Genomic DNA, 25302 nt, shown 5'->3' on the forward strand with positions numbered 1-25302 from the left:
CCTCCCTTGGAGCCCTCTGACCCACAGACTTTCTGCTGTGCTGCTGAATGACACCACCTAGGCACAGAAACCACCTCAGATTCCCCTCTTTCTCAGAAGTTCCCTTACCAGAGGAAGTTCCTCTCCTCTGGATAGTGGCCGCACTTGCAAACCAGCTGAGGCCTGGCGCAAATAAAGTGTGTGTGTGCTACTGCCACCTTGTGGCCATATCTTTTTCTTTGATCAGCCCCCAAACCCTTGGAACTCGCTGCAAGATCATAAAAACACAGTGCTGAAAGAAGAGAAAAAAGGAAACAAAAAACCAAAAAACTAGCAACTCAAATTCTATATCTAGTAAAGATATCCTTCAAAAATGAGGGTGAAATAAAGATATTTTCATATCATTGAAAGCTGAGAGAATTACTTGCCAATACACCCACACCGCAAGAAATGCTAAAGGAAGATCTTTATACTGAAGGTAAATGATACTAGATGGAACATTAGATGTAGAAAGTAGAATGAAAATCATAAAAAATGGTAAATATGTGGGTAAATACAAAAATCTACTTTTAGTGTTGTCTTTAAAAGATAACTTTTAAGTCAAAAATCAGAATGCTGCATTATTCAGTTTATAATGTATATATAATAAATTACATGAAAACATTGCACAAAGAGTAGGGGGAAGATAAATGGAATTATTTTAAAAAGCAACTCATTTTTCAATGCTCAAAGTACATTTAATGTTAAAGGTAAAAGTGTTTTCAGATAAATTAATTATAAACTAAGCTGAACCAACGTAACGCCACATACCAAAACAATAACAGGATCATGTAAAGGTCCATCGGTGTGAAGACTTTCAATGTCATCTTCAATGTTATAATCCCACTCCACGCCAAGATCTATGAAGGTCCGCGACTTGGCTTCCTCCCCTTTGCCATTTAAAATATAATGGCCTGTAGCCTGGTTCTTAATAGCTAAAGGAAGAAAAATGAGTAACCAGCATACATTTTATTTTACCATATTAAGTGCTGAAGATTCACAGCAAGTATATCCTTCCTACAAATCAATGACCGTGTTTCTTTATTAGTAGCAAGCAATCAAAATGGGTGTTAGTTTTGATATTACTCCCATTGTCTTGATTAGGCATTCAAAACTCTCAAGAAGCATTCCTAACTAGTCAAAAATATGGCAAGATGGTTAAATAGGCAAAAATAATGTTTGCAAATATTCCCATTTGAAAACATTGTCAAAGAGGTTAATAGTTTCTAAATCATTGATCCTATATATTTCCTTAGAAAACTGGGAATATTTTGAAAATGATAGCTATGTTTTCAATAATTAATAGAAACAATTTATGCTAGGATAGCATATAATGCAATGGTTTATTTACTGCATTTTTTTTTAAGTTGGTCAAAATATTTATAGTCATCCAACATAGTTGAAGTAATTTTTCAGGCCAACAATTTAGTTCTCATGATTGTAAAATTCCAGAGCCATATCACGTACTCATATAGTTAGAAAAAGCTGCTTACTGCTAATGGAATTCTTAATGTAGTAAACATTTATTACATATTATAAAATGAAATAAAATGCTGGCTTAGTGAGTACAAAATAATGAATGGGATTTTGAGTTTTAGATTTGTTTATCAGCATATAATGTTACATTAGAAAGCAAAATTTCATGTTACTACCATTATTGAAAATGGGTGGAAAACATGAGTAATTTTAATTAAATGTATTTATTCCTCTTGGGCTTTAAACTGGTCTATTTTTTCCAAGGACATTAATATGAATTCTAGGATGAAAAATAAGGAATTTTAAATACTTGAGAGAGAACTATAGCTGACTGCTAGACTATTATGACATTTAGTAGTGAATATAATTTAAATGTGTTTAAAAATTCTATGAAACACCATAAAACAATTCATTTTTTAAAGTCACAACTGAAATAAAACGATTTGCTACAAATTTTCATGGAGTTGATATGTGATGTCTTAGCTTCAGAAATTATCTTAGTGTTCTTACAGGCCAAGGAATAAGTAAGTTATGTTTACACTTGTCGATATAATTTAAATTTAAACCTCTTTAAAGTGACATTTCCATGTAATCTTCTCATAAAAGAAAAAAAGATCTCCTTGTGGAAATTATAATGAGCTCTCCGTGGCAAATGTATCTGCATGTGCCAGTCAAAAACCTGACACATGTCAGATATTAGAATAATTTAAGATTAGATTAGTAAAATTCACCTGTGGTTGCTTTTCAAAGAATGTGAAATACAATAAAAATAAGGATACATACAGTATTGGATCAATCAAAATATCAGAACTTATTTGTAAACATAAGTATGATGAATTTTTCTGATATTCCTTGATTTAGTGGATCTTATTAACATTTATTTTCTTATTCCTTATAACAGAGCAAAAAGTGTATAACAAATATAAGCTTGTCAAATGATTTTTCCCTCATATAATTAGGAACCAACCCTAGTTTCTATACAAAATTAAAGCTCTATTTTTTTTATATTTCTTCTGTTTTTTTTTTTTTTTTTTGAGACGGAGTCTCGCTCTGTCGCCCAGGCTGGAGTGCAGTGGCGCGATCTCGGCTCACTGCAAGCTCCGCCTCCCGGGTTCACGCCATTCTCCTGCCTCAGCCTCTCCACGTAGCTGGGACTACAGGCGCCCGCCACCACGCCCGGCTAATTTTTTGTATTTTTAGTAGAGACAGGGTTTCACCGTGGTCTCGATCTCCTGACCTCGTGATCTGCCCGCCTCGGCCTCCCAAAGTGCTGGGATTTTAAAGTAAGCATAGTTAGGAGAAATGACCAAAAAAAACCTACATAACATTCAATTAATGTAGTTATATATTATTTTGATTCTTACATATAAGTATGCACATATATGTACATATACATAAGCACATATACGTACATATACGTATGCAGACATATGTACATATACATACGCACATATATGTACATATACATGTATCTATATTTAGGATTTCTTTGACATTTCAATGTTCCAGTGCATGTTAAAGCAGAGACAGCAGACAGAAACACTTACCAAGAATATGAGGAGAAGCCTCGTCTTCTTGGATTAACACATGTCTAGCCCCAGGGGGTATATCAAACATCTTAAGGTACCCTTTGCATGTGTAGTAAATATCGTAGGAAGCAAAGAAGAAAACAAAAGCAACAACCATGGTTAGCTGAGCACTACATTCTCACTGCTTCTGCATGCAGAGAGGGCATCCATAAATTTAAAGAAGCAGTTTCAGAGATTAACTTCAAAGCATTGGTAGCTTTGGTGACATCCGACATGAAATTAGAGGAAACTTTTTTTTTTATTAAAGAGGGAAAAAAGTTAATCTTGTTACCAACATATTAGTCACTTATCTTGCGTTGACCTTCAAATGATGTCAACAATTCAGGCAAAAACTGTACTTTCCTGTGTCCCTCTGTGTGATTTTAGTTTTCTAAACCATCCTTTCGAAGTGGAGTCAATTTTTAGTGAAAGTTCACTTAAGTGGTAAACTTTTTGGGATATGTTATCTGCTTACATGTTATTTTAAAAGTCCAAGAGGGAAGTATACATAGCTAAACTTCTAATTATTAAAATACTTTCATATTTAAAGCCTTCTTTATTCTAAAGGAGTTACAACAGAAAAATCAGTGCTTTCATTTTTCTTGTGATCAGTATTAATTTTAAAGCTTTAGACAAGTTTTATGATGGGACTATTTTAACCAAATCGACAACATGGATTTTAAACCACTTAGTTGGAAAATGTGTGCAAATTGTGTTATGCATTGCCTTTATATGTACCCTAACCTCAAAACCTCCTAAGCCAGAAATAAGAAAATCAATATGCTTAATTGGTTGCTTTGAGTTTTAAAATCATATATCATTCCTATTACTGTAAATGTCATATATCACATACTATGTTGATACAATCACATGTCCTAAAAATTATCTTACAATCATTTAGAATTAATATTATGACAATAAATCATAAATATTATGACCTGACAATAGTCAGGTCAATTAGAACAGATGTTATACATCTCATTATCATACAAATAAATGATGATTATGTAACCTACACCTTCAATACATTATGAAACATCCAGTACATATTCTATGGAGAGTATTAACAGAAATCCAGTTATCAATCCACAATTATTGATGAAATAAGAAAAAACAAGTGTTTTTGTCATTTGTATATGTATAATAATATATACCTATGAATAGATTTACCTAACTTTTTCACAATATTTATTAGTGTCCTAACTAAATAAAGTAGTCCTTTTGGGATCAGGGTGTTCAGCACTTTAGCCTGGGGTAAAGTCTAACACATGAAATGTACCATGTTTGCCTGAGTACACAGTGGCTAGAAGGAACGTGCTTAAGATGCCAAGTACAGCAAAACAGCTTGATGCCATTTATGGATGCCCATCTTTCTGCAGTTTGCTACAACTTACCCAGTACGTTTTTAGCTTCTCTTGTTTCAGCAAGAGAAATATTACGAGCTCCTTTGGGTAAAGTGAAAGCGCCTCTTGTCTTCCCTTAAATAGAATGTCTTTAATTAGTGGAGGGTTCATGTCTATCAAAGTCTTGTTGTTTCATTGACTATCCCATAAGTCATATATTTTATTGGGCAAGATATAAAATATGTTCTGTAAGTTTATGTGTTGAAGTCACAATGCATTTGTAATAGATAATGCCAATAAACTGTTAATAGTCAATGAAAGTAAGACTAAGCATGAAAGTAAGACTAAGTAGATGATTTGAAGTTGAATACTTGCAGATTTCATTTTCCAGCAACTTCAATTCTTTATGGCACCTCTTGCTTAAATGTTTTCCTGTTGGAAAAGGTTAATTAATCTATTAAATCACTATGATGACAATATTAGTGCAAAGATATGGATGTTAGATTATCTTTGGTTTGAATTGGTATGACAGATGAAAATTTTCTAATGTTCTTTTGGCCTTGATTTGCAAGTTTAGCATAATGTTTGAACTATCTAAAAAACAGTACCAATACCTTATATTACACATAATATAGAAAGAATGAACATGGCAAAACCTTTTCTTTACATTAATTCACTGTGGAAATAAAACAAAATGAATTATTTTACATCCAAAAGAAAAGAATAAAATGCAACTCCAATAAAGAAAGCACAGTACATTATTTCACAGCAAGATGAAAAAAATTACATTTGACTCCACTGAAACATAATACATGTATATAATTATATTTCTCTTTGCTTTAATAATGCAATCAGTCAGAAATAGCAATATTTGCTTTTTAACAATTTTCAAAGTACAAAACATGGTAATTTATAACACAGGAATAGCAAAGACATCAGTAATAAGAAAAACATTAGAATATAGTCTCCTAGTAATTGAGTTAGGTAGCTGGGGTATAATGGGAATTTAAAAAAAAAAAAAAACTAAGAGAATTATTTCATTTGGACGAAGACCAACTTTTTTATAAAAGGAAAAATTACCCCGATGACAATTTACTTAACGTAAACCATATTTCTTTGTTTTTGTTTTACTTTCATGATTTTATAAGATACCAATGGCTCTTTGGAAGACATCAAAATCTTCTTGAGCAAACACCACATCAAATTTATCTTTAAGTGCTGAATTCCCAGAAACATTTGCCCAATAAATCATTATTGAATAACTGAATAATATCTGATACAAACTCAAGAAATTATTCAGTAATAAATGTTTGTATATAAACCTTTTATGAAAATTCCAATGAATATTATTAAACCATGGATAATTTTGCCTATTATTTGATGCATGAAGACAGCTTTTTGTTCCACCTTTGAACCTTCAGTGTATGTCTAAGTTCAAGTTATTGACTATGTAACAAGCATAAACATTTATAGAGATGAGCCATTACATCTCAGGTTAGTTTTTGGTTGTACCTCAATTTTGTTTAAAGTAAATTTTTAAGAATTATGTGAAATACAGATCCAAGATTACTAGATTTATAAACAGGATAAAATTGTTCACTTTTAAAATAAGTAAAACTAATGTGATATTTTAAAAGTTGTATCTAAAGTTTTGTAATTTTTAAACTCCTGATCAATAATTTATGTGCAACAGGAATTCAAAATAAACATCAATTCTAATAATTCAATCTGCATTTTATTAAAAATGGAAAATAAAACACAGATTTTAGCTAGCTGTATAACTGATACTGATTTTACTTGTTTCTTTTCTAAATTTGGTATGTATTTTTTTCATCATTGACGCTAGGGAGTACGAATTCATTCAAAGTGATTTCTTTTTTTTTTTAAGTTCCTTAAAAGGTAATCTGAATAACAATAAATCAGCAGCTAAATTTTGGTTCTGTTTATAGAGAAAATGCTGCATTTCTAAAAGAAGAAGCCTCAAAAAGTACAAATCACAGAGAAGAATACTAAATTCACGAGAGACCTCATCTTACCAAGCTTCCTGGGAGTTCTGGTAAATGTCCCCTTCACGGTTCGACAGTGGGAATTATCTCCTCCACAGACACCACACTTATCCTCAACCTTATTAGAACCAATTTCTTTATCACAGCCCACTTTCTGGAGAGAGAAGATGTCAAATGTGGCTGATTTTAATGTACCCAGTAGTGGTCAACATCCCAGAAAATGATGAACCCTTTGTTCAGTCATGGCCCACAGTCAGCCAATTTACAGCAAACTGCCACTGTAGTCATAATTTTTAATACCTCAGTTTTTAAAAAAAATAATGGGAAACCAAATGACTTGTACCCTAAGTAATAAAGAATATATTTCCTCCAGTCCAGTGAAATATTTACACCATTTTAAATTGTCATAGTGATCAAACACACATGTAATGAAAACAGACGTAGCTGATGCTGAGGAGACAAAAAAACAAGACAGTGCTTTTCCCTTGCTGCTCTCACATTTATGATGATGGATAATACAGTGAGTTGTATATTAGTGCAATCTTTAAAAGATGGTTAGGATGTTAGATAAAACTTCACAAGACTGGTGAAGACTTTCACAGGGGCCAAAGAAACACAGAATAGAAAAGCATTTCAGGAGAGCAGACGAGTTACAACAAAGCCAGAGAAATTGTATGTTCATGGAAAGTGGGTGCAGAGGTCAATATCTAAACCCATATTTAAACCAGTGGAAGGTTAGTGTTTCATGATAAGGAAACAACAGTGAAAAATCTGCATTGAACAGACTGCAGAAGACTTGAATACCAGAAAGAATTTACATTTTCCCTTGAAACAGGGAAATACTGAAGGTTTTCTGAACCAAGGCATGTTCTTAATGTAAATCACTGTAGAATAATGATATGCAGTACACTACTGCACTCAAAAGTATGGGATGAAAGGTGGCAGGGAAAATAAAGACAACACATACGTTTAATGTACTAGGTACTGCGGCAGGTAAAAGCTGAACAAGACATACTATGCTTTCAGGAAAATGTAAGCTCAATTACTTTAGACTCATTAATACAGCACTTCAGTTTTGATGAAGTATAAAGGAGCAGTGTTTCAGTTAATAAGAATTTCCTAACATAAGAATATGTTAGGAGCAGTGTTTCCGTTAATAAGAATTTCATATCGATTTAACTATGAACATAAGAAATAAAATGCATTTTTAACATGAGATTAAATGGAGCAAAAAAACATGTTTGCTTCTCTACTACTTTTGTTCTAATGTGAAATTTAGCTTTTAAACTTAGAATTGACTGGAAGGTGAGAAAGAGATGTCTTATTATCTTTACAACAAAAGATTAAATATAATTAGCACTGATTATTTTTAAAAAGACCTTGTATTTTAATAGTAGATGGCTACTAAAATACCCGAAGCAAATGCATTATTACCAATTTGTATTCCCAACCTAGAGGCCTCAGAGTTACTTAGAAAAGGCATTTGGCTGGAAATTAGGAAAATTATTTAGACCTTGATTCTGCCAGTGACCAAAGTTTGATTTGAGAAAGTATAATGTCTCCCAAATTTATTTTAGCTATTGAACTATTCATAGACACTTACTATAATGTGATTTCAAAGATAAAATAGTTTAAAAAATTAAAAATGTGCAGATGAATGACAGTAAACATAGATAACGTAGAAAGCCTTTGGGGAGGCAATTTGAACTTACCACACACTCTCCTCGCACACATATGCTATATGGATCTTTGTAAGAACAGCGCGTCCCATCATGCACCAGTTGTTTCATGTAGGCAACATCTCCAGTCTCCTTGGACTGACAGTAAAGGTGGCATCTTTTCTTGGCTGCATAAGATGGACGATAAAATTAACTATTCACATAAAATGGAATGTTTGAACGGCACAGTTTATTTTATTTTTAAATATAAGGTTTCAATGTGATTTCCTGAAAACAAAAGGAATACTGTATAAACAAATACAATAAGGAGTAAGGAGAAAAGTATGTACATTTGACATATTTATTTTAGCTAAGGTGACCATATAATTTGTCATCTAAACTAGAAAAGGGGCTCTAGTAATAACTGAGCAGGAACAACAGGTATAAACTGGGACTGCCCCAGGCAACCCCAGATTTCAACATAGCTCTTAAATAAATTTTAATTCAAAACCAGTTTAGTTTTCGTAATATTAGAGCACTGAAAGAATGTCTCTGATTTGACTAAATCACCTAACATAGTTTTTGTCTGTTACACGATGCAACTCACTTCACCAAAATAGATAAAAACAATGCATTTCTTCTTAATGCGTGGCAACTTTGAATTCTTACGTGTATTCCTCTTTCCTTTAACATGGATTTGAACTGAAACCAGTGGTGTATGTAATCATATAACTATTTCCTTTCATTCACTCAAATAAGAAGTATTGCAAAAAGATGCCACTTGGACATATTTAACCAAAAATTCAGAAGTAAGAAGTGAAACATTAGAAGAAAATTTCCAAATATATTTTTAAACTATAGTAAAAAAGTAAAAGGTTATAAGGTATATTTTGTTATTAAATAATGATCTTTCTCTTGGTCCTGACTCAATTTTCAAAGAACTATATTTTTCTCTAGTTCAGAAAGGAAAGATCACAATATTCCAGAAGTATTTCCTAGTAGAGGGATTTCGGTTGAATCAGGAATTCCAACATCTCTCCCAGGCGTTCCTTTCCACTGGTCTTTTCACCACTGATGGTGATAGTGCTGCTTGCCAGGAACTATTGCACAATTCTTACCTCTTTAGAGAAAGGGTATTTAAGCCTTATTCTTAGAAACCCAGGAGAACTTACTCCTATAAGCACCAAGTTTCCTAAGTTACCACATAGGGATCAAGAGTCCATGGGGTTGGTGCTGGCAAAGCTTAAACTGTGAGTAACCATCCACACAGCAGGAAGAAGAGCAGGAGGCTATACTCACAGTCAGGATGTTCATATGGCAACCAGTGGTGTTTGGTATTCTGGTGTTCGAAGTGGGAGTTTCGCTGCTGACACTGCTGTGCTCTGAAGTCCTCAAAGTGTTTTTGGCATTCTTCTGTGTTACAAAGCTGGTACTCAAAATTAACACCAGGACAATCCTGACCACCATTGATGGGCCTAAAGAAAAGACAACATTTAAAAAGGCCTTTTGGCTTCTGTCTAGCAGTTGAAGCTTGCAGACACAGTGCTTGAGGGCATAAAGCCAAAGTTTCTGGGCTGCCAGCACAAAGTGAATGAACTCATACTTCCTAATTTCAGTCCCTTTCCAAAAGCACCCTTCTCTCCCTGCTGGGTAGAAAAATAAAACAAAACACAAAGCTCAACTTAAATCAGCTTTTCAAATCATATATTTTAAATGCATGGCAAAAGTGTGTACGAAAAAAAGCATGTATATTGAATCAATAAAATGATATTTTGCTACCATGTATAAAACACGCAGATGCAGCTCAAGGAAACTTTGGTCATCGCTCCATGGCTCGGTTTCCTCATATGCAAAATGCAAATAATAATGTATCTTCCTTTGAGGAAAACTGTGAAGATTAAATGAGTTGACATTATTTAAAGCACTCCTAACAGCCCTGGCTCAAAATGAACTTTAGCTGATCTTTTAATTTTTATTGTCTTTGTTGCTTCTAACACCACCATCATCTCTTCCTGGGAAGGCAGGTATGTGGCATCAGATAGTCTTAACACAAGACGTGCTCAGAGACATCCTGCTTCCCGAAACAGAGAGAAAAAGCTGCTCACATATTAAACCCTAGACAAGGCAGAATCCTCTAAATGTGATAATTCAGTTGTTTTCTTCTTCATAAAGATGGCTGAGCACACAATAGGGAATTCAGTAATTGTAGTCTGAGTGAATGAATAGATAACTTTCCCCCAACAGTCACCTGGCCTTCTATCACAATCTTTCTTTTGCCTTCCTCTGAAGCAATCACATTCCACTCCCTGAAGAGAGAGAGTCTGTATGCTTGGTACTGCTCTCTCCTGGACACTCCCTTGCTTCTGGCAGTCGATCTCTCAGTGCCCATGCCCACGCCCTTAGGGCACAGTGACCTACTTTCCTTGTCCAGCTTCTTAATATTCCTGAACAGCAACTTCTTTAAAAATAATCAATCTTCATTTGATCTTTTGATCTTCATCACTGACTGCTCGTCACAAGATTGATAAATGGAGATGTATCGAAAACACAGACTGGTTTATGAACTGTGAACAATTTCTTTTCCTGCCCTGTGTTTTACATGCACTTTATAAATCAGAATACTAATGACATAATATTGAAGTATTTTCTGGTCTCTCCAAAAATAACAAGAATTACAAGGATATACTCACATGGGATTATTGCACTGGCGTGTTCTGAAACGAACACCAGTTCCACATGTCCGAGAACAGGAGCCGAATTTAGTCCATGACCCCCAATTGCCATCTTGTTTTTGCTGATTAGCATTCTTCCACATGCAGTGACCCTTATAGCACCACTTAGAAAAATGACGAAAGGTAATTATTAGAATCATGCATACACTAAAGCTGAAGTTGTTATACAAGAACCATCTAGTTGAAGGGCTTTCTTACTGCTCTTTTTTCTTCCAGGTGGAGATGCATTTAAAATTATCCAAAAGCAATTATGTCATTAATATACCCTTTTAAAGGGTAACTTAGACTTGTATTTTTCAAGTATAAAATTAAAATGGAAAAACAACATTCACTCAGACAACTTTTTAAATGATACATTCACCAGTGAGCATCAAACACTATAATCAATAAGAACTCTTTGAGCACCCAGCTTGCACAGTTGGTAATATTTTACCCTTCATCTGTCACTACCTATATCATACCAGAATATTTTGAGGGCTATATGATCTTTTTAAAAATGATAAAATAAACTATGTCTTGACTTAGATAATAATATGTCTAAAACATATGCAGCTTTCAAAGCACTTTTATTTAACTTTAATAATTTTTCATTCACAATGATTCTGAGAGATAGATGGGTCATATATCTATCATCACCAGTTAGATGAGGAAAATTGAGGCCCAGAAAGGTTCATAAGTAGTAGAAGGGCATCTGACCAAGAAGTAATTAAGTGGGGCTACCAGAACCCTAACACCATAGAGGCACCTAGCTTACAGTGCCCTGCATGGTGCTCAAGAGACGTTAGCCATTTTCCTCTCCAACATTTTGACTTACTTTTTCATACTACGTACAATAAAAGCATTTGTTAAAACTCAACTTTTATACATTTCAATATAACACCAATATATTTAAGAAAGTTGGATGTTAAAAAGTTAATTATCTAATTTTCTAGAAAGCAAAAATGAATCAACTCGTTATGGTCTTGTTTTTAGTCAGAAGTTTATGATATTGAATTTTCCCAAAGCAAAACATTGTATATAATGTGCTTTGTATAGTGCCTAATATAGTGCAAACACTTAAAATGACAGGTTTTATTATTATTATGCATATAATCCCTGTCACAAGTACAGTTTATACACACTTGAAATTGAGCTTTAAAAGAAGTAAACGCCATATAAATCTTCTGTACCAGGTTTTGGTCCTGCCTACAATTTCTTATTTCTAAACTAGTCAAAGCTTTTCAACTTGAGTTCTTAACATGCCTTTGTTTTGGGATCTTTGCCCTTATGAGTAGCATAGCTTGGCACTCAGCCAATTTCTGAGCATTCAATCCTGACTACACAATTTGAGATTTAAAACCTCTGGGCATCCTTCCCTAAGGAACAAGGCCAAATCTTCTGTATAAGTTCACATGACTTTACTTCTGGGCAGCTTTCACAAGGAATGGGATGCCAGCAAGTAAATCAGATCCCACTACCAGGGGGCAGATAGTCTGCTGAGTTGCTTCTTCCTATTCTGCCAATAGTGGGCTGAATGGTAGTCCCAAAGATATCAAGTCTTAATCCCTGGAACCTGCAAATGTTACCTTATTTGGAAAAAGGCTCTTTGCAAATGTGATTAACTTAAATATGTTAAAATGGAGAGATTATCCCAGATTATCCATGGGGTCCTAAATGCTATTACATGTATCCTTATAAGAGAGGGGTAGAAGGAGATTTGACTCACAAAGATGAGGAAAAGGCAATGTGGCCACAGAAGCAGAAACTGGAGTGGTGCAGCCACAAATCAAGAAATGTGGAGTGGCCACCAGATGCTGGAAGAAGCAAAGAAAAGATTCTTCACTACAGCCTCTGGAGGGAGAATGGCCCTGCCCACACATTGATTTCAGTTCATTGAAATTGATTTTTGACTTCTGGCCTCTAGAACTGTGAGGGAATAAATATCCATTGTTTCAAGCCACCACGTTTTTGATAACTTGTTACCTTAGTCACAGGGAACTAGTATACTGTCTTAGTACATTACTATAATAAAACCTTGCATACTATGGTTTTCATAAAAATGACAGTGCAGCTGTGTTTACCATTTTCCAGACCTTTAAAGATGATAATTACGCAACGTATCTTACATATTTATTGTGTAAATAGATATACTCACTTTTCCAGCAGCACATTCAGTCCCATCAAGTGGAGGTCCCTTTTTAGTCTTACAAAAGTAGGGATTATCAGGATGGCTACACCACAGCTGTTTACATGGGTCAAAGGTTCGGAACTGGAAGATAGATAATCAAATTCTCAGTGAACTCTCAGCTTGCATGACATGCACCAAAAATATATTCTGTACAGTTTCTTCTGTCCTGTTTCTTGGATGTGTTTATTTCAAGTTAATAGCCAATGTTGTGACATGTTAAAAAAAAAACTGCATAAGAATTTCAGGTAGAAAATACTTTTATTCTGCTTTTCTAAAATAACAATGATAAACAATGAGTTGTCTGAGATTATCTGTTGACTTTTAATGTTTTTGCTTGCTGTTTCTATGTTTTGTTTTTCAAATAGACAGTGTTGAAATTTTCTAAAGACTTAGTAATTATCATGAATATTGTAAATGTGAAAATATAATGGTTTGGCAGCTCTCAAGCTATCAAAATGTCTTTTCTTTATCTCTGTAGGTATGAGATAGATAGTTGAATATAAATAATAAAAGGGCCAGGCACAGTGGCTCATGCCTGTAATCCCAGCACTTTGGGAGGCTGAGATGGGTGGATCACCTGAGGTCAGGAGTTCGAGACCAGCCTGGTCAACATGGTGAAACCCCGTCTCTACTAAAAATACAAAAAAATTGGCCAGGCATGTTGGTGCATGCCTGTAATTCCAGCTACTTGGGAGGCTGAGGCAGGAGAATCGCTGGAACCCAGGAGGTGGAGGTTGCAGTGAGCCAAGATCACGCCCCTGTACCCTCCAGCCTGAGTGACAGAGCGAGACACCGTCTCAAAATAATAATAATAATAATAATAATAAATACTTATAATTAGTTGACTAAAAGCAGAAAAAAATTGTCAAACTTTCTGTGTAAGATAAAGTATTCCAGGTACAACAAAATATCATAATACATTCATATAGTTTATGAAATATTTTCCATATATTTGATTCTCATACCAATCCATTGCTGAGAAATATGGGTTACAAGTTAGGGCTATAGTTATGGTTACAAGTAAGACAGTAACAGCACAAGACTAGAGTCTTGGTTTTCATACTCTTCAGAATGGTTTTTATTTTCCGAACACACCACATTATAATATCCAAATGTTTGTATAAGCAAACATGTATATTTGTGTGTACTCTTTGCTTGTTTGCTCTTTTTCTCTCTAAATGTAAACATCTTACCAAGCATTATATAGATTTTTAAAAATATCAAACAACAGCTTATCCACGTATCTATTGCCTATACTGCTAATTACCTACATACACCCTTATGTGCACAGAAATTTTTTTATTAGTACACCTTTTTAGATGTGGGTTTTTTGTTCTAATCCTTATTACCGAATGTGGAAATTCTACTTTTCCATGACATTAAGCCAAAGCTTTAGAATTCTCTGATCTAAAACATTAATGCAAGCAATTAGGAGCTCACAGTGTATACTTTATAGACAGACCAAATGGTTGTATATGGAAGGTTTCAAACAGCAGATCAATTTCTTTCTAGCCCCATGAAACACTTATGTTCCTTGCTCTAACACACAAAGCTTGCTCCAACATAGAAAAAGGCCTTCTTTTTTTTTTTTAATGAACTACTAAAGACCAATATGGAAATTTAATGAAACATATATCTAATGTGAATAGTTACAGGCAAGACTGGCTTTAATGGATTCCATTTAACATATATATGTGCCTTTCTTGTGCTAAGCACTTAAATTATGTTGTCAGATTTAATCCTCACACCAATCTTATCAGATAAACACTATCATTATCCACATATTACACATGAGAAAGTAGCCCAGACAGATTAAATACAGTGCCCAAGGTTACATATTTAAAAAGCATCAGCTGGGCACAGTGGCTTACGCCTGTAATCCCAGAACTTTGGGAGGCCGAGGCGGGTGGATCACAAGGTCAAGGAGTTTGAGACCAGCTTGGCCAATATGGTAAAACCCCATCTCTACTTAAAATACAAAAAAAATTAGCTGGTGGTGGTGGTGCATGTCTGTAATCCCAGCTACTCGGGAGGCTGAGGCAGGAGAATTGCTTGAACTCAGCAGGCGAAGGTTGCAGTGAGCTGAGATCGCACCACTGCACTCCAGTCTGGGCGACAGAGGGAAACTCCGTCTCAAAAAAAAAAAAGAAAGCATCGTATCCAGGACCTGACCCACCGCCCTGACCCCCATGCTATGCCATATGATTCTTTCACTAGACTATACCAGCACAATCCTTCCCTATGGTCACACATACATGGAATCCTGCCATCAAGCTAAAGAAAAGCAATAAATCTAAGGCTTTAACAATCATCTTCTCTGAAGGTCACAAAAACCAGGGGATGCAAACATGAAGATTTGAGCCTGGCAGCCTTGGTTTCAAAGTCCAGTTTCCCTGTTTACCAGCTGTGTGCCTTAAGCAAGTTGCTTAATCTCTAAGTCTTGGCTTTATCTTCTGTAAAATAAAAGTACATCAGCTCTCTTCTAGTCTGTCATGAGAATTAAATAAGACAATATATTTAAAGCATTTAGCTGTAGCACATAGCAACACGATGAACACAAAATAATTGCTAGATATTATTATACTTGCACCAGTGAGTCTGTAAATCTCACCTAGCAGGAGCTACACAAATAGATTTCAAGACGCAAAATCTACATCAACTGTGAGCAACATACCGCAGTGCACATTTTATAGCCAACACCAAAATCAAAACGACATTGCTCATCCATAGAATAATTGATTCCAGGAAGTTCTGGGAGTTTAGGCCAATCATGATCAAAAGGGTCATCAAGGAGACAGTCATAGGAACTGTAGGAAGAAAAATATTGCATGTAGTTAAATGTTCACTTAAAAAAATCATGTCCTGATAAAAAGAAGTAGTCTTAGCTTATATACTTTAAAACTTCATCCCAGATCATACAGCAAGTTTGCAAAAACATATATTTAAGGTTTTGGTTTTGGTTCCATTTAGAAAAAGACTCTTTACCTGTATTCATGCCAGGAAAGTAAACCAAGCATGACTTAGGAATGTAGTAGAGCCATGATTATTTGAATCACTAATTAAACCACCACATGGTGTGGTAGGGCACATCCTGACACCTGTACTATACAACACAGCTCGTATCACATGCAGGAACCACATGACCATCCTCCCCCCATCCTCAAGTTTGACCATTAATCAAAGATTCTATAACAATTTACTAAAGGAAAATTACATTACAGTTAAAAATTTACTTATATTCTAGACTTATGGCTTCAAGTATTGTGACTCCATGATAAAACTGTTGTGCCGAATGTTCTAAGTCATAAGAAAATGTTTATCAATAACAGTTTTCATTTACTGGGAATTTTGCTATGGCCAAGTCCTAAGAGTCAGTTTCATGTCTGTAGGCTGTAAAATAAATACTCTCATGACATGCAGCAGGGGACATACTGGATATATCTTTTCAGTTCTTGACCACTGCATCGGGACCAGTGGTAACGATGGAATGCTGCTTGTACTAAGGGAGCCATGACACTTCCCATAGCAGTCTCATCACCACACCTGTTGCCTTGTCCATCATGCTCCATTCCCAACCTAGAACACAAAGAGATCTCAGTGGTAAGAATCAGGGGCTACTGCCTTCACTTAATTTTGGTTTTGAAAATAAGCCCTGGGAAATAACGTATTTTTAAGTCAATGTGGCTTTCTTGAAGAAGTCACAGAAACAGAAATCAACAGCAATCTGACAGAAATGCCTTTCATATTCTATAGCTCTGAAAACCACAGGAGTGCCTCTGCAAGCCAGTCACTCATTTAGTTTCAGTGCATGACCTCTTCTCTGTTTGCAACTCTTCACACTTGGCAAAAGACAAGAATTGCATGCTGGCATGCATTCTGCCCAAAGAGGAAACAATACTGGGAGAAGCAGGAAAGAAAAGATCTTTTTTTTGGCTTTATAGCTGTCAGCAGTGACTTACACATGGCCTGTTTCATGGGCTACTACAAAAGCAGATGAAAAACCATCCTCATGATTCAGGGTACAACTTCTCACTGGATGACACATGCCGGTGACTGGAGCATATCCTGTAGAGAATAACAATTATTTTTATTTTCATTTTATGAGAAAATCCATTAAGAATTACAACTGGACCTTTGCCTAGGGGAAAAAAAGTAAAAGCCTTTCAGGAAACAGGGGCAGCATTATTTCCCTACTAGCATTGTGCCACATTCTCTTGGGAAAGCCACAGGTAATGGTCTCTAAAAAGGTTCACTGGGTCTGCATTTTCTCCTTTCCTAAGGGAAGGAATGGCCCAGGGTTACCATTCTCTTCTGCCCACCAGCTAAGCCCTGTCTTTCTGTTTTAGTAAATGGTCCTTCATATCGTGGTACTGATGAAGGAAGCCAGAAACTCCATCAATGTTGAAAAGAAAATCATCAGTCTGCTTCTTCCAAAGTCCACATCAGAATTTATTAGATAAATGTAAGCCGACTTTGGAAGAAAGCTCTTTGGCAGCAGTCATTTCTCATGGCATCTCTTTTCTCATTCTAAACAGTTAGTGGAAATCACACTGCATTTTACAGCATCCCCTTCACGCCCCAAATGCACAATCACTATTTTAAAAGCAAGTATAATTTACAATGGTATTTAAGTGGCATTTAACATTGAGAACTCCACATAAGTCACTGTAAGCAAAAGAAAGAAAATGTATGCTTGGCCGGCGTGTGGTGGAAAGTGGTGGTGGAGAGCTGAACATTTGAGCAGACTGCCTGATCTAGGATTACTTTTTAAAAGTCATGCCCTCAAGTGTTTCTTCTACATATTGATGGCAATACCTTGCATTCCAGCAGGTCCGAAGTCTTGCCTGGTTAAAAAAATTGCATGGTCATGGTGCTCAGAGTGGTTGAGATCAGATCTTTGTTGTTGGGATGCCCAGCGACATACATTCTCCAAGCTTCTGGATGGGTTTCCCCTTTCTATGAGGCTGATGGACTAAGAGAAAACAGTATGTTAAAGACACACCTGACAATTTCCCAAAGGCTTCGTTTGATCATTTTCTCTGAAGTTGAATTTGGGATTAAAGTATTTAAACAATGATTCAAAAATATTTGGGGCTTATTTTGATATTCGCTTTGATTTGTGAATTCTAAATGCCCATGAAGGATATTTTAATAATAATCAATTTTACCTGTGTGAAAGTCAAATGATACCATTTATGAGAATGGTTTTGTTATATTTGAGACAGAATCTCACAATTTTACCTGTGGGAAAGTCAAATGATACCATTTATGAGAATGGTTTTGTTTTGTTTGAGACAGAATCTCACTCTCTCACCCAGGTTGAAGTGCAGTGGTATGATCTGGACTCACTGCAACCTCTGCCTCTCGGGTTCAAGCAATTCTCATGCCTCCGCCTCCTGAGTAGCTGGGATTACAGGTGCCCACCACCATTCCTGCCTTTTTTTTTTTTTTTTTTGTATTTTTAGTAGAGACGAGGTTTCACCATGTTGGCCAGGCTGGTCTCAAACTCCTGACCTCAAATGATCTGCCTGCCTCGGCCTCCCAAAGTATGGGAATGTTTGATACTGAGATTTGCTATTGTGAGGCAACTTAATATTAATCATTTAGGTAATAATTTTAGTAGTCTAAATAATTTCTGATTCAGCTTAGATTTGAGTTTCATAGAATTAAGAACAAAAATATTGAGAAAGATTCTGGCATGTTTTTCCAGAGATGTGAAGGTATAAAATCTTAGTTAAGATTTTTGTTTATTTTTTACGATCTAGAATTAATCAACATGTGGGGAGAATATGAATTCTTCCATGAGTTGACAAGGCTGGTGAAATCTTAGTCTATGGAGAACCATCAAATTATATTAACTTTACACTAAAAGACAAAAACAAAAACTCCCATTTTTTTTAACTTCATGCTACTGAAGAGGGGTGGACTCTTCCAGTTCTGATATAACAAAATAAGTTCTTTGAATGTTGCTACCATCACATTAGGGTCAGGAGTTAAAAGTTCAGGGGGAAAAGGGCCCAACCTTCAAGAACTCATTAGCCACACTTCTCAGAGTAGCTCTGATGAAATGAAAATTTGAACTTGGAACCAAAAATTAGTCCCTATTTGACTGACAGGAGAATTTTGTTATACTTCAGCAAATGTTATTACCAGTGTTTACATTCTTAATAAAATCAGTTTCCTTTTTTTTATATACTGATCACATACTTTTCCAAACAAACGCTTTAACAACCAATTAGAGGCTGTTATTTCCAGCTGCAGTTAACTCATATTCCTTGTTGGCAATATAAAGTAGGTCAGGTTTATGTGATAAAGACTGATGACACTCTATCATTATAAAATGATAAGTGGATATTAACTATATAATGAAATGCAAACACATGGATTTTTCCTATTTCCTAAATGTACAACTTCGTTAGTATTTCATAATCAGGAGGATTAATTATAGGAGAGAGATGTGTAATTGTAAACATCAAGAAAGTTGTCAAGCTAGTCGTTTCCTGTATGTTTCCTCCTTAAAGGAGCTAAACTCAATTATATTACATGAAATGCCTACTATGTGCGTTTTTATCCAACTCTTTGCTTTTGAAAAAATAAAAGCTCTTTTAAATGAAAAATATTCACTCTGCACCTCACTCTTCTTAAGTGGAAAGATATATGTATATAAAATATTGTTTTTAGTGAATCAAGAGAAGACAAAGATCTTTGTCTTTTTTCTTCATTATACATTCCAAGCACCTAGAAAATGTCTGCCACTTAGTAGGCATTCAATATAATCCCTTCTAATGAATAAATGAAACACACACTCGATGATAACAATAGGCTAAGGAAATTCTCTCTCCTCATAATAGTATCCATTCATTTCCATTCATAAGTCACACCTAAAGTCAGGGTAATTATCTACATCTTTAGACAGAAATAAATAAGCAGTGGCAGCCGCACAAAAATCATTCATAATCTGCTCACATTTGGAAGTCTCCACTCATGTGGCAGTTTCTTCTCCTCAATTTCAAGCAACTAGGGGTTTATGTGGAATGTATCTATGCCTTAAGTTAGATGTAGCTTGAACAATTTAGTCTTCTATTTGCTAACCCAGTCCCTAATGTTTATAATTCATGTTTTAAGACATTTTACCTTTGCATATCCCAGCATTATCATGCGCACCAGGACCACATTTATATGCACTCCGAGGGACTCATCATGGTAAATTTCATTCACCTAGAAATAAAAAAAGATAATTGCTAAAAGAAAGGAAACACCGAGGATTTCATGAGATGTACATATAAGCTGGGTAATCACCACAAATAGATGAGTAAATTACTGTTTTTAAATTGAGTTTAATAGCTGAACTCTGAAATGTAGTCATTTACTTTTAGCTTTGGAACAATCTTCGGATATGTAAATTGCTAATTTTGTAAACTCCACAGTAATATGTACGTACAGGTCATGCTCAAAAGGGCTTTGTTATACTAGTGCAGTGTTAGAAGGAGTCTATGTGTGATGTAATCCAAATATAACATTAGCCAAAAGTAACCACAGGAGGGTGACTTTGGCAAATCATCTGCTAGCCTGTGAGTTGCCTGCCACAGTAAAGGAAAACAGCAAGCATTTGCTTACTGGGGTGCCTGTGTGACAACCAGGGGTGCTACGTCTGGTTAAGAGAGCCAATGGCTATGGGGTCTGTGTGCAGGAGCTGTGGTAGTGTATCTGAGGGCCAGCTAGCAGGTGGGGCAGCTGAGACAACGACTGCTTGAAAGTCCTACAAGATAGAAATCCTCTAATACTTAAGTTACTAAGGAGACTGTACGAGTACCTATCAGATGAATGTCAGCCCTGGATGCAACTCAGAAGAGCAAATTTGAGTCACTGCTTTTTATTTAATTTTAAAAAATTAGGCTGAAATTTCTAAAAGTGACTTGGTATACTTTAAAATCATAGATGTTGGAATAAGTGCAACCTCAGAGGTCATAGTCCAATTCTGTTTTATATAGATGAGGAAAATAAAGCCTGTAGAAATTATCTGACATGCAAAACACAGTGAGCTATTGGCAGATACGAATCTGAAATGGACTGTAACTGTATCTTCTCATTAAGCTAGTGCAAAATTAGCTCAAATAAAAAATGTTTAGCAACATGGCAAATGTTAGCAGGAAGGAGAAAGGTGGAGTTACCAGGCTAGAATGCAAAGTTCTTAGAATAAGGACTTGACACTTGTTAAAAAGACTAAAAGAGGGATGAAAAACTAACTGCAACTCAGCTTCAGATCCAGGAGATTTGAACAGTGATTTTCTGTGCAGCAACCTGAAACCTGCACAGAAAAGACAGGCATAATCTCATAGAGAGTGGCTTTAAAAATAAATATAACTCAAGAATGATTGAAGAATGCTCCAAAACAAGAAACTCACAAATCATAGAATTTTGATTTGCCACACTGACCAAGGAAAAGACCAAGAAGTCTCAACTGAATTGTTTCAAGAATCCAACGTGACTGCACAGAACACCTTTAAAAAATCAGGGTCTTGAATGCAGACTGAAAGCATACTTATTGAATTTGTAGAAGTCACAAACAAGAAAAGAACAGCAAAGGTGGAAGTAAAAAATCTGGCGAAGCTAGAATATACTAGAGATAACAAAGTATAACTTAAAAAGAAAAGATGTGAAGTCCTTTTAAGTGGAAAAATGCATGTATACACACATACATTTATACATATATACACATGCACATGCACACGTACTCACATACATAGAATGGTAAGAACCAATTTAATACTTGCACGAGATAAGCCAAGCTGTGAAAAAAAATCTGAAATACAATCTTGGATTGCATAAGTGTGCAGGCAGATAGCTCACACCCAAGTTGTCCCACTCTAGGCTACAGAAAACCTGAAGTATTGAGTGCATTTTTCTGGGCTGTCTTATGACAGAGGTGCTTGACAAAAGGTGAATATATCCTGAGAAAAGCTAACAGCAAGGAGGCCAGAAAATGTGTCTTATAAAGAAGGGTTGGGGATACATAATGGTTAAAAGCCTGAATGCCACATATTAATAGTCTCAGATAAATCCTGGTTCAACCCCTCACTGCTTGTGAGACCTTTATTTTTACGAGTCTCAATAAAATGGACATAATAAAAATAATATCTCATAGGGTTAGGGTGAGAATTAAGAGAGTTAATTCATGCAAACAAATTGCTCAAAAATTTTATGAGTGAGAGGGAGGAAGGAGTTTTTTAAGAATATTAGAGTATGAGAAGTGGAAAAGAAAAACATAGAAGAATTAATAGCCTTCATATGGAAAAGGGGTTTGATTCATTGTATATATCTATAGAAAATAAAACTTAAAACCATTCACATTATTAAAGGGGTAAATTTCAGCTCAATATAAAGAAAAAGTCAATGTTAGACAAAAAGCTGTTATTTCTTATGGGCTTTTTAGTCATGGGCTGATTCTCTTATCTTATGCCACACTTCATGCTGCCTAGTTGAAAAGTGAATCAAATCTTCCACCCTCCTCTTCTGGATTCATTATCTGATAACATATTCCTAACTTTATAGTTGCAATAAAAGTTAAAAGTCAACAACCAGGCCTGTCACCAACACATTCATTCAGAGACTCATGTCTATCCCAAGAGGCTTTTTGTAAGGCAGCTGTTTCAAGTTAGAAACATGGCTTTGCACACCAAGTTATAACATGTATTTAGTTTAATGAAGTTGAGATGTAAAATGCACTTGATGTTAAAATAAGGTTGAAAGCAATGTTAGTAAATAAACAAAACTAGATAACAATAAAACAAAACTAAAGAAAAGGAGACAGAAAAAGTGAATTAATTTCTGGAGAAGGAGAAGTAAGGAAGAGTAGGAGGCACTTACAGCCAATGCATATAACAGTGACAGCTATACTGTAACATATGTAATACATCAATGCTATAGGAAGCTCCTACAACAGAAAGTCTTAGAATAATAAAATGAAGGAAAGATGGGAATAATGACAAATAGCTTGTGATATTTGAGTTAGTATAAAATGCACATATAATCATCCTAAATTAGTAAATTCATTTGTACTTAGTGAATTTTAAAATTAACACTGTGTCAAGAAAGTACAATGGACAAAATTATTAATCTCAATAGCAAATAGGATATTATAAAATGAATAAAAGAGCATTTTTAAAATTCAGATTTACCATTCACCAAAATAAAAGTATTACTTAACAAAAGTCACCATTATGCCAGGCTAATTAGAAAACAGTGTGACCCAGTAGAAACCAAAATCAGTTTAAGAATGTTCTGAGTCAGCACACATTTTGAGATTCACAAAGTATACATAAATTATTACAGGTAGAAATAATCAAATACAAGGGAATAATATTTTTACATAGCACAAAGTATTATTTCAATGTGGCAAATAACCAGCTGTCTATACTGTACAAAGCACTGTATCTTATTATTTTGATTTTCAAGGCTTAAAAAAGTTCCTCCATATTATTCACTTCCAAAATATACTTAATAATTTGACTGCTTTTCATCTTGCCAGGCCCTATCAATTCCTGAGATGCAGTGCTTTTATACTGTGAAACATGGAGTATGATAAGAGTTGAAGCAATAATATAGCACCATGTTATTAGACATTCAAAACCCTGGGTTCTGTTCCCAGCTTGGCCACGGATAAACTGAGTGAACTTCGGTTGGTCATTTAACCTGAGTCTCGATTTTCTTGTTGACAAACTCTAATTTTACTTGCTTTGTCTGTTTCACAGTGTTGTTGCTCAAAACAAGCAAGATGCCGGACAACTATACTCAGCAAAATACAAAGTACTTGAGCTCCTATCCCCCATCCATGCACAAAGTTTTAAAAAAAATTGTGAGTGTATTTTCATAATCTACCTGAAAAGTCCAAGAAAAACAATTGCCTTAGTCACAGTTTTTGCTGAAAGGGACCTCAAGATTCTTCTATTTGAAATGTGTTAAATCTCAATCTCAATGAAACATCTAGTTTCAATTATCAAGAAAATTACTGGGAAAAATCATTTAAAAGCTATTTCCAGCAGATGGCAGTATGCATGCTTCAGAGGGGCAAAGGACAAGCTGCTTCTTACACCTGAATGTGCTTACCTACCAGTCGGTATGTCAGTGTTTTCCTATACTTACACATAAATGAAACAACCTCCTTGAAATTAAATAAGAATTGTAAAATATTATAACCTGAGAAAAATGCTACGTTTTAAATGCTTACTCATTTGACTCTTAAAAGCAAAGAAAAATATTGAAAACAATAATTATTTAGACTTTTTAAAATGTCATCTGATTGCAAAATTACATAAGAGGCATAAGGAAATTCTCATAATCTGGCTGCTTTTAACACTCAAATAATATAGAGAAAGAACTAAAAGGATATCATACTAAATTAACAATTTGAATCTGTGAAGATGGGCTAAATTCTTATTAGGAAATTCTTAGTCCCAGCTACTTGGAGAGGCTGAGGCAGGAGAATGGCGTGAATCCAGGAGGCGGAGCTTGCAGTGAGCCGAGGTTGCCCCACTGCACTCCAGCCTGGGCGACAGAGCGAGACTCGGTCTCAAAAAAAAAAAAAAAAAAAAAAGGAAATTTTTAATAATTCTAAATAATTCTTATTTATTAAGAAAGTAATTTTACAACTTTTAGTGAAAAGGAAAGTAATTTTTCTGAAGTAAAAGCAAAATCAACAAAAAAGAACAGCTAATAATACAGAGAGCTTATCAGCTTCCAGACACTACATTAAACACTTTACCTATATTAATTCAACTAATCCTTAAAATAACTTTAGAGATATCAACTCCACTTTACAAATGCAAAAGCTCAACATATATTAGAAACCTCAGAATCCTATAGAGGACAGATGTTCTCATTGCCCAGAGAAGTTAAGTAACTTGCCCAAGTACAATTAGTACACGAGCAACGGATAAAAATTAGCAGTCTGACTTCAGGGTCATAGCTATACCCTTTTTGCTGTGCTTCCACAGACCTGCAGGCCACAACACTGTCATTATACATAGGATGTGGTTTTAAAATCATCAACAGTGATTCTCAACCTTTGAGTTTAAGAATATAGTGTGGAAACATATTGAGAAAGAGAATGTAAAATTTGCAGCTTCTTTTCATAATCTTCCTTATGTAAATTTTAAGAAAATGAGGAGTCAGGCTCTAAATGTAATATAAATAAGGATTTATGGATGATCAGTGTAAGAGTATTCCAGAAAATACTGAGAAGAAATAAAAAGGAGCTAGAGAAGAAAAATTAAATAAGAAAAGAAAGAAAGGATGAAATGTATAACCAGTGTTTTGGGTTGCAAGAAAAGCAGTA

The 25302-nt window shown here is 35.0% G+C and overlaps 1 protein-coding gene across 1 annotated transcript in view; it reads right to left on the minus strand.

The window, feature by feature from the left end:
* Positions 1–25302, minus strand: part of ADAMTS3 (ADAM metallopeptidase with thrombospondin type 1 motif 3) — a 290397-nt gene that overhangs the window by 21391 nt on the left and 243704 nt on the right. The window contains exons 6-17 of the mRNA XM_003265724.2: positions 20103–20186; positions 17784–17940; positions 16928–17033; positions 16401–16544; positions 15643–15775; positions 12936–13049; positions 10760–10905; positions 9369–9544; positions 8124–8257; positions 6442–6565; positions 3042–3122; positions 790–953 (exon numbers count right to left, since the gene is read on the minus strand). Of these exons, the coding sequence (XP_003265772.2) occupies positions 790–953; positions 3042–3122; positions 6442–6565; positions 8124–8257; positions 9369–9544; positions 10760–10905; positions 12936–13049; positions 15643–15775; positions 16401–16544; positions 16928–17033; positions 17784–17940; positions 20103–20186 (1563 nt within the window). The remainder of the gene's footprint in view (positions 1–789; positions 954–3041; positions 3123–6441; positions 6566–8123; positions 8258–9368; positions 9545–10759; positions 10906–12935; positions 13050–15642; positions 15776–16400; positions 16545–16927; positions 17034–17783; positions 17941–20102; positions 20187–25302) is intronic.

The sequence above is a fragment of the Nomascus leucogenys genome, chromosome 9, assembly GCF_006542625.1.
Source record: "Nomascus leucogenys isolate Asia chromosome 9, Asia_NLE_v1, whole genome shotgun sequence".
Classification (NCBI taxonomy): Eukaryota; Metazoa; Chordata; class Mammalia; order Primates; family Hylobatidae; genus Nomascus; species Nomascus leucogenys.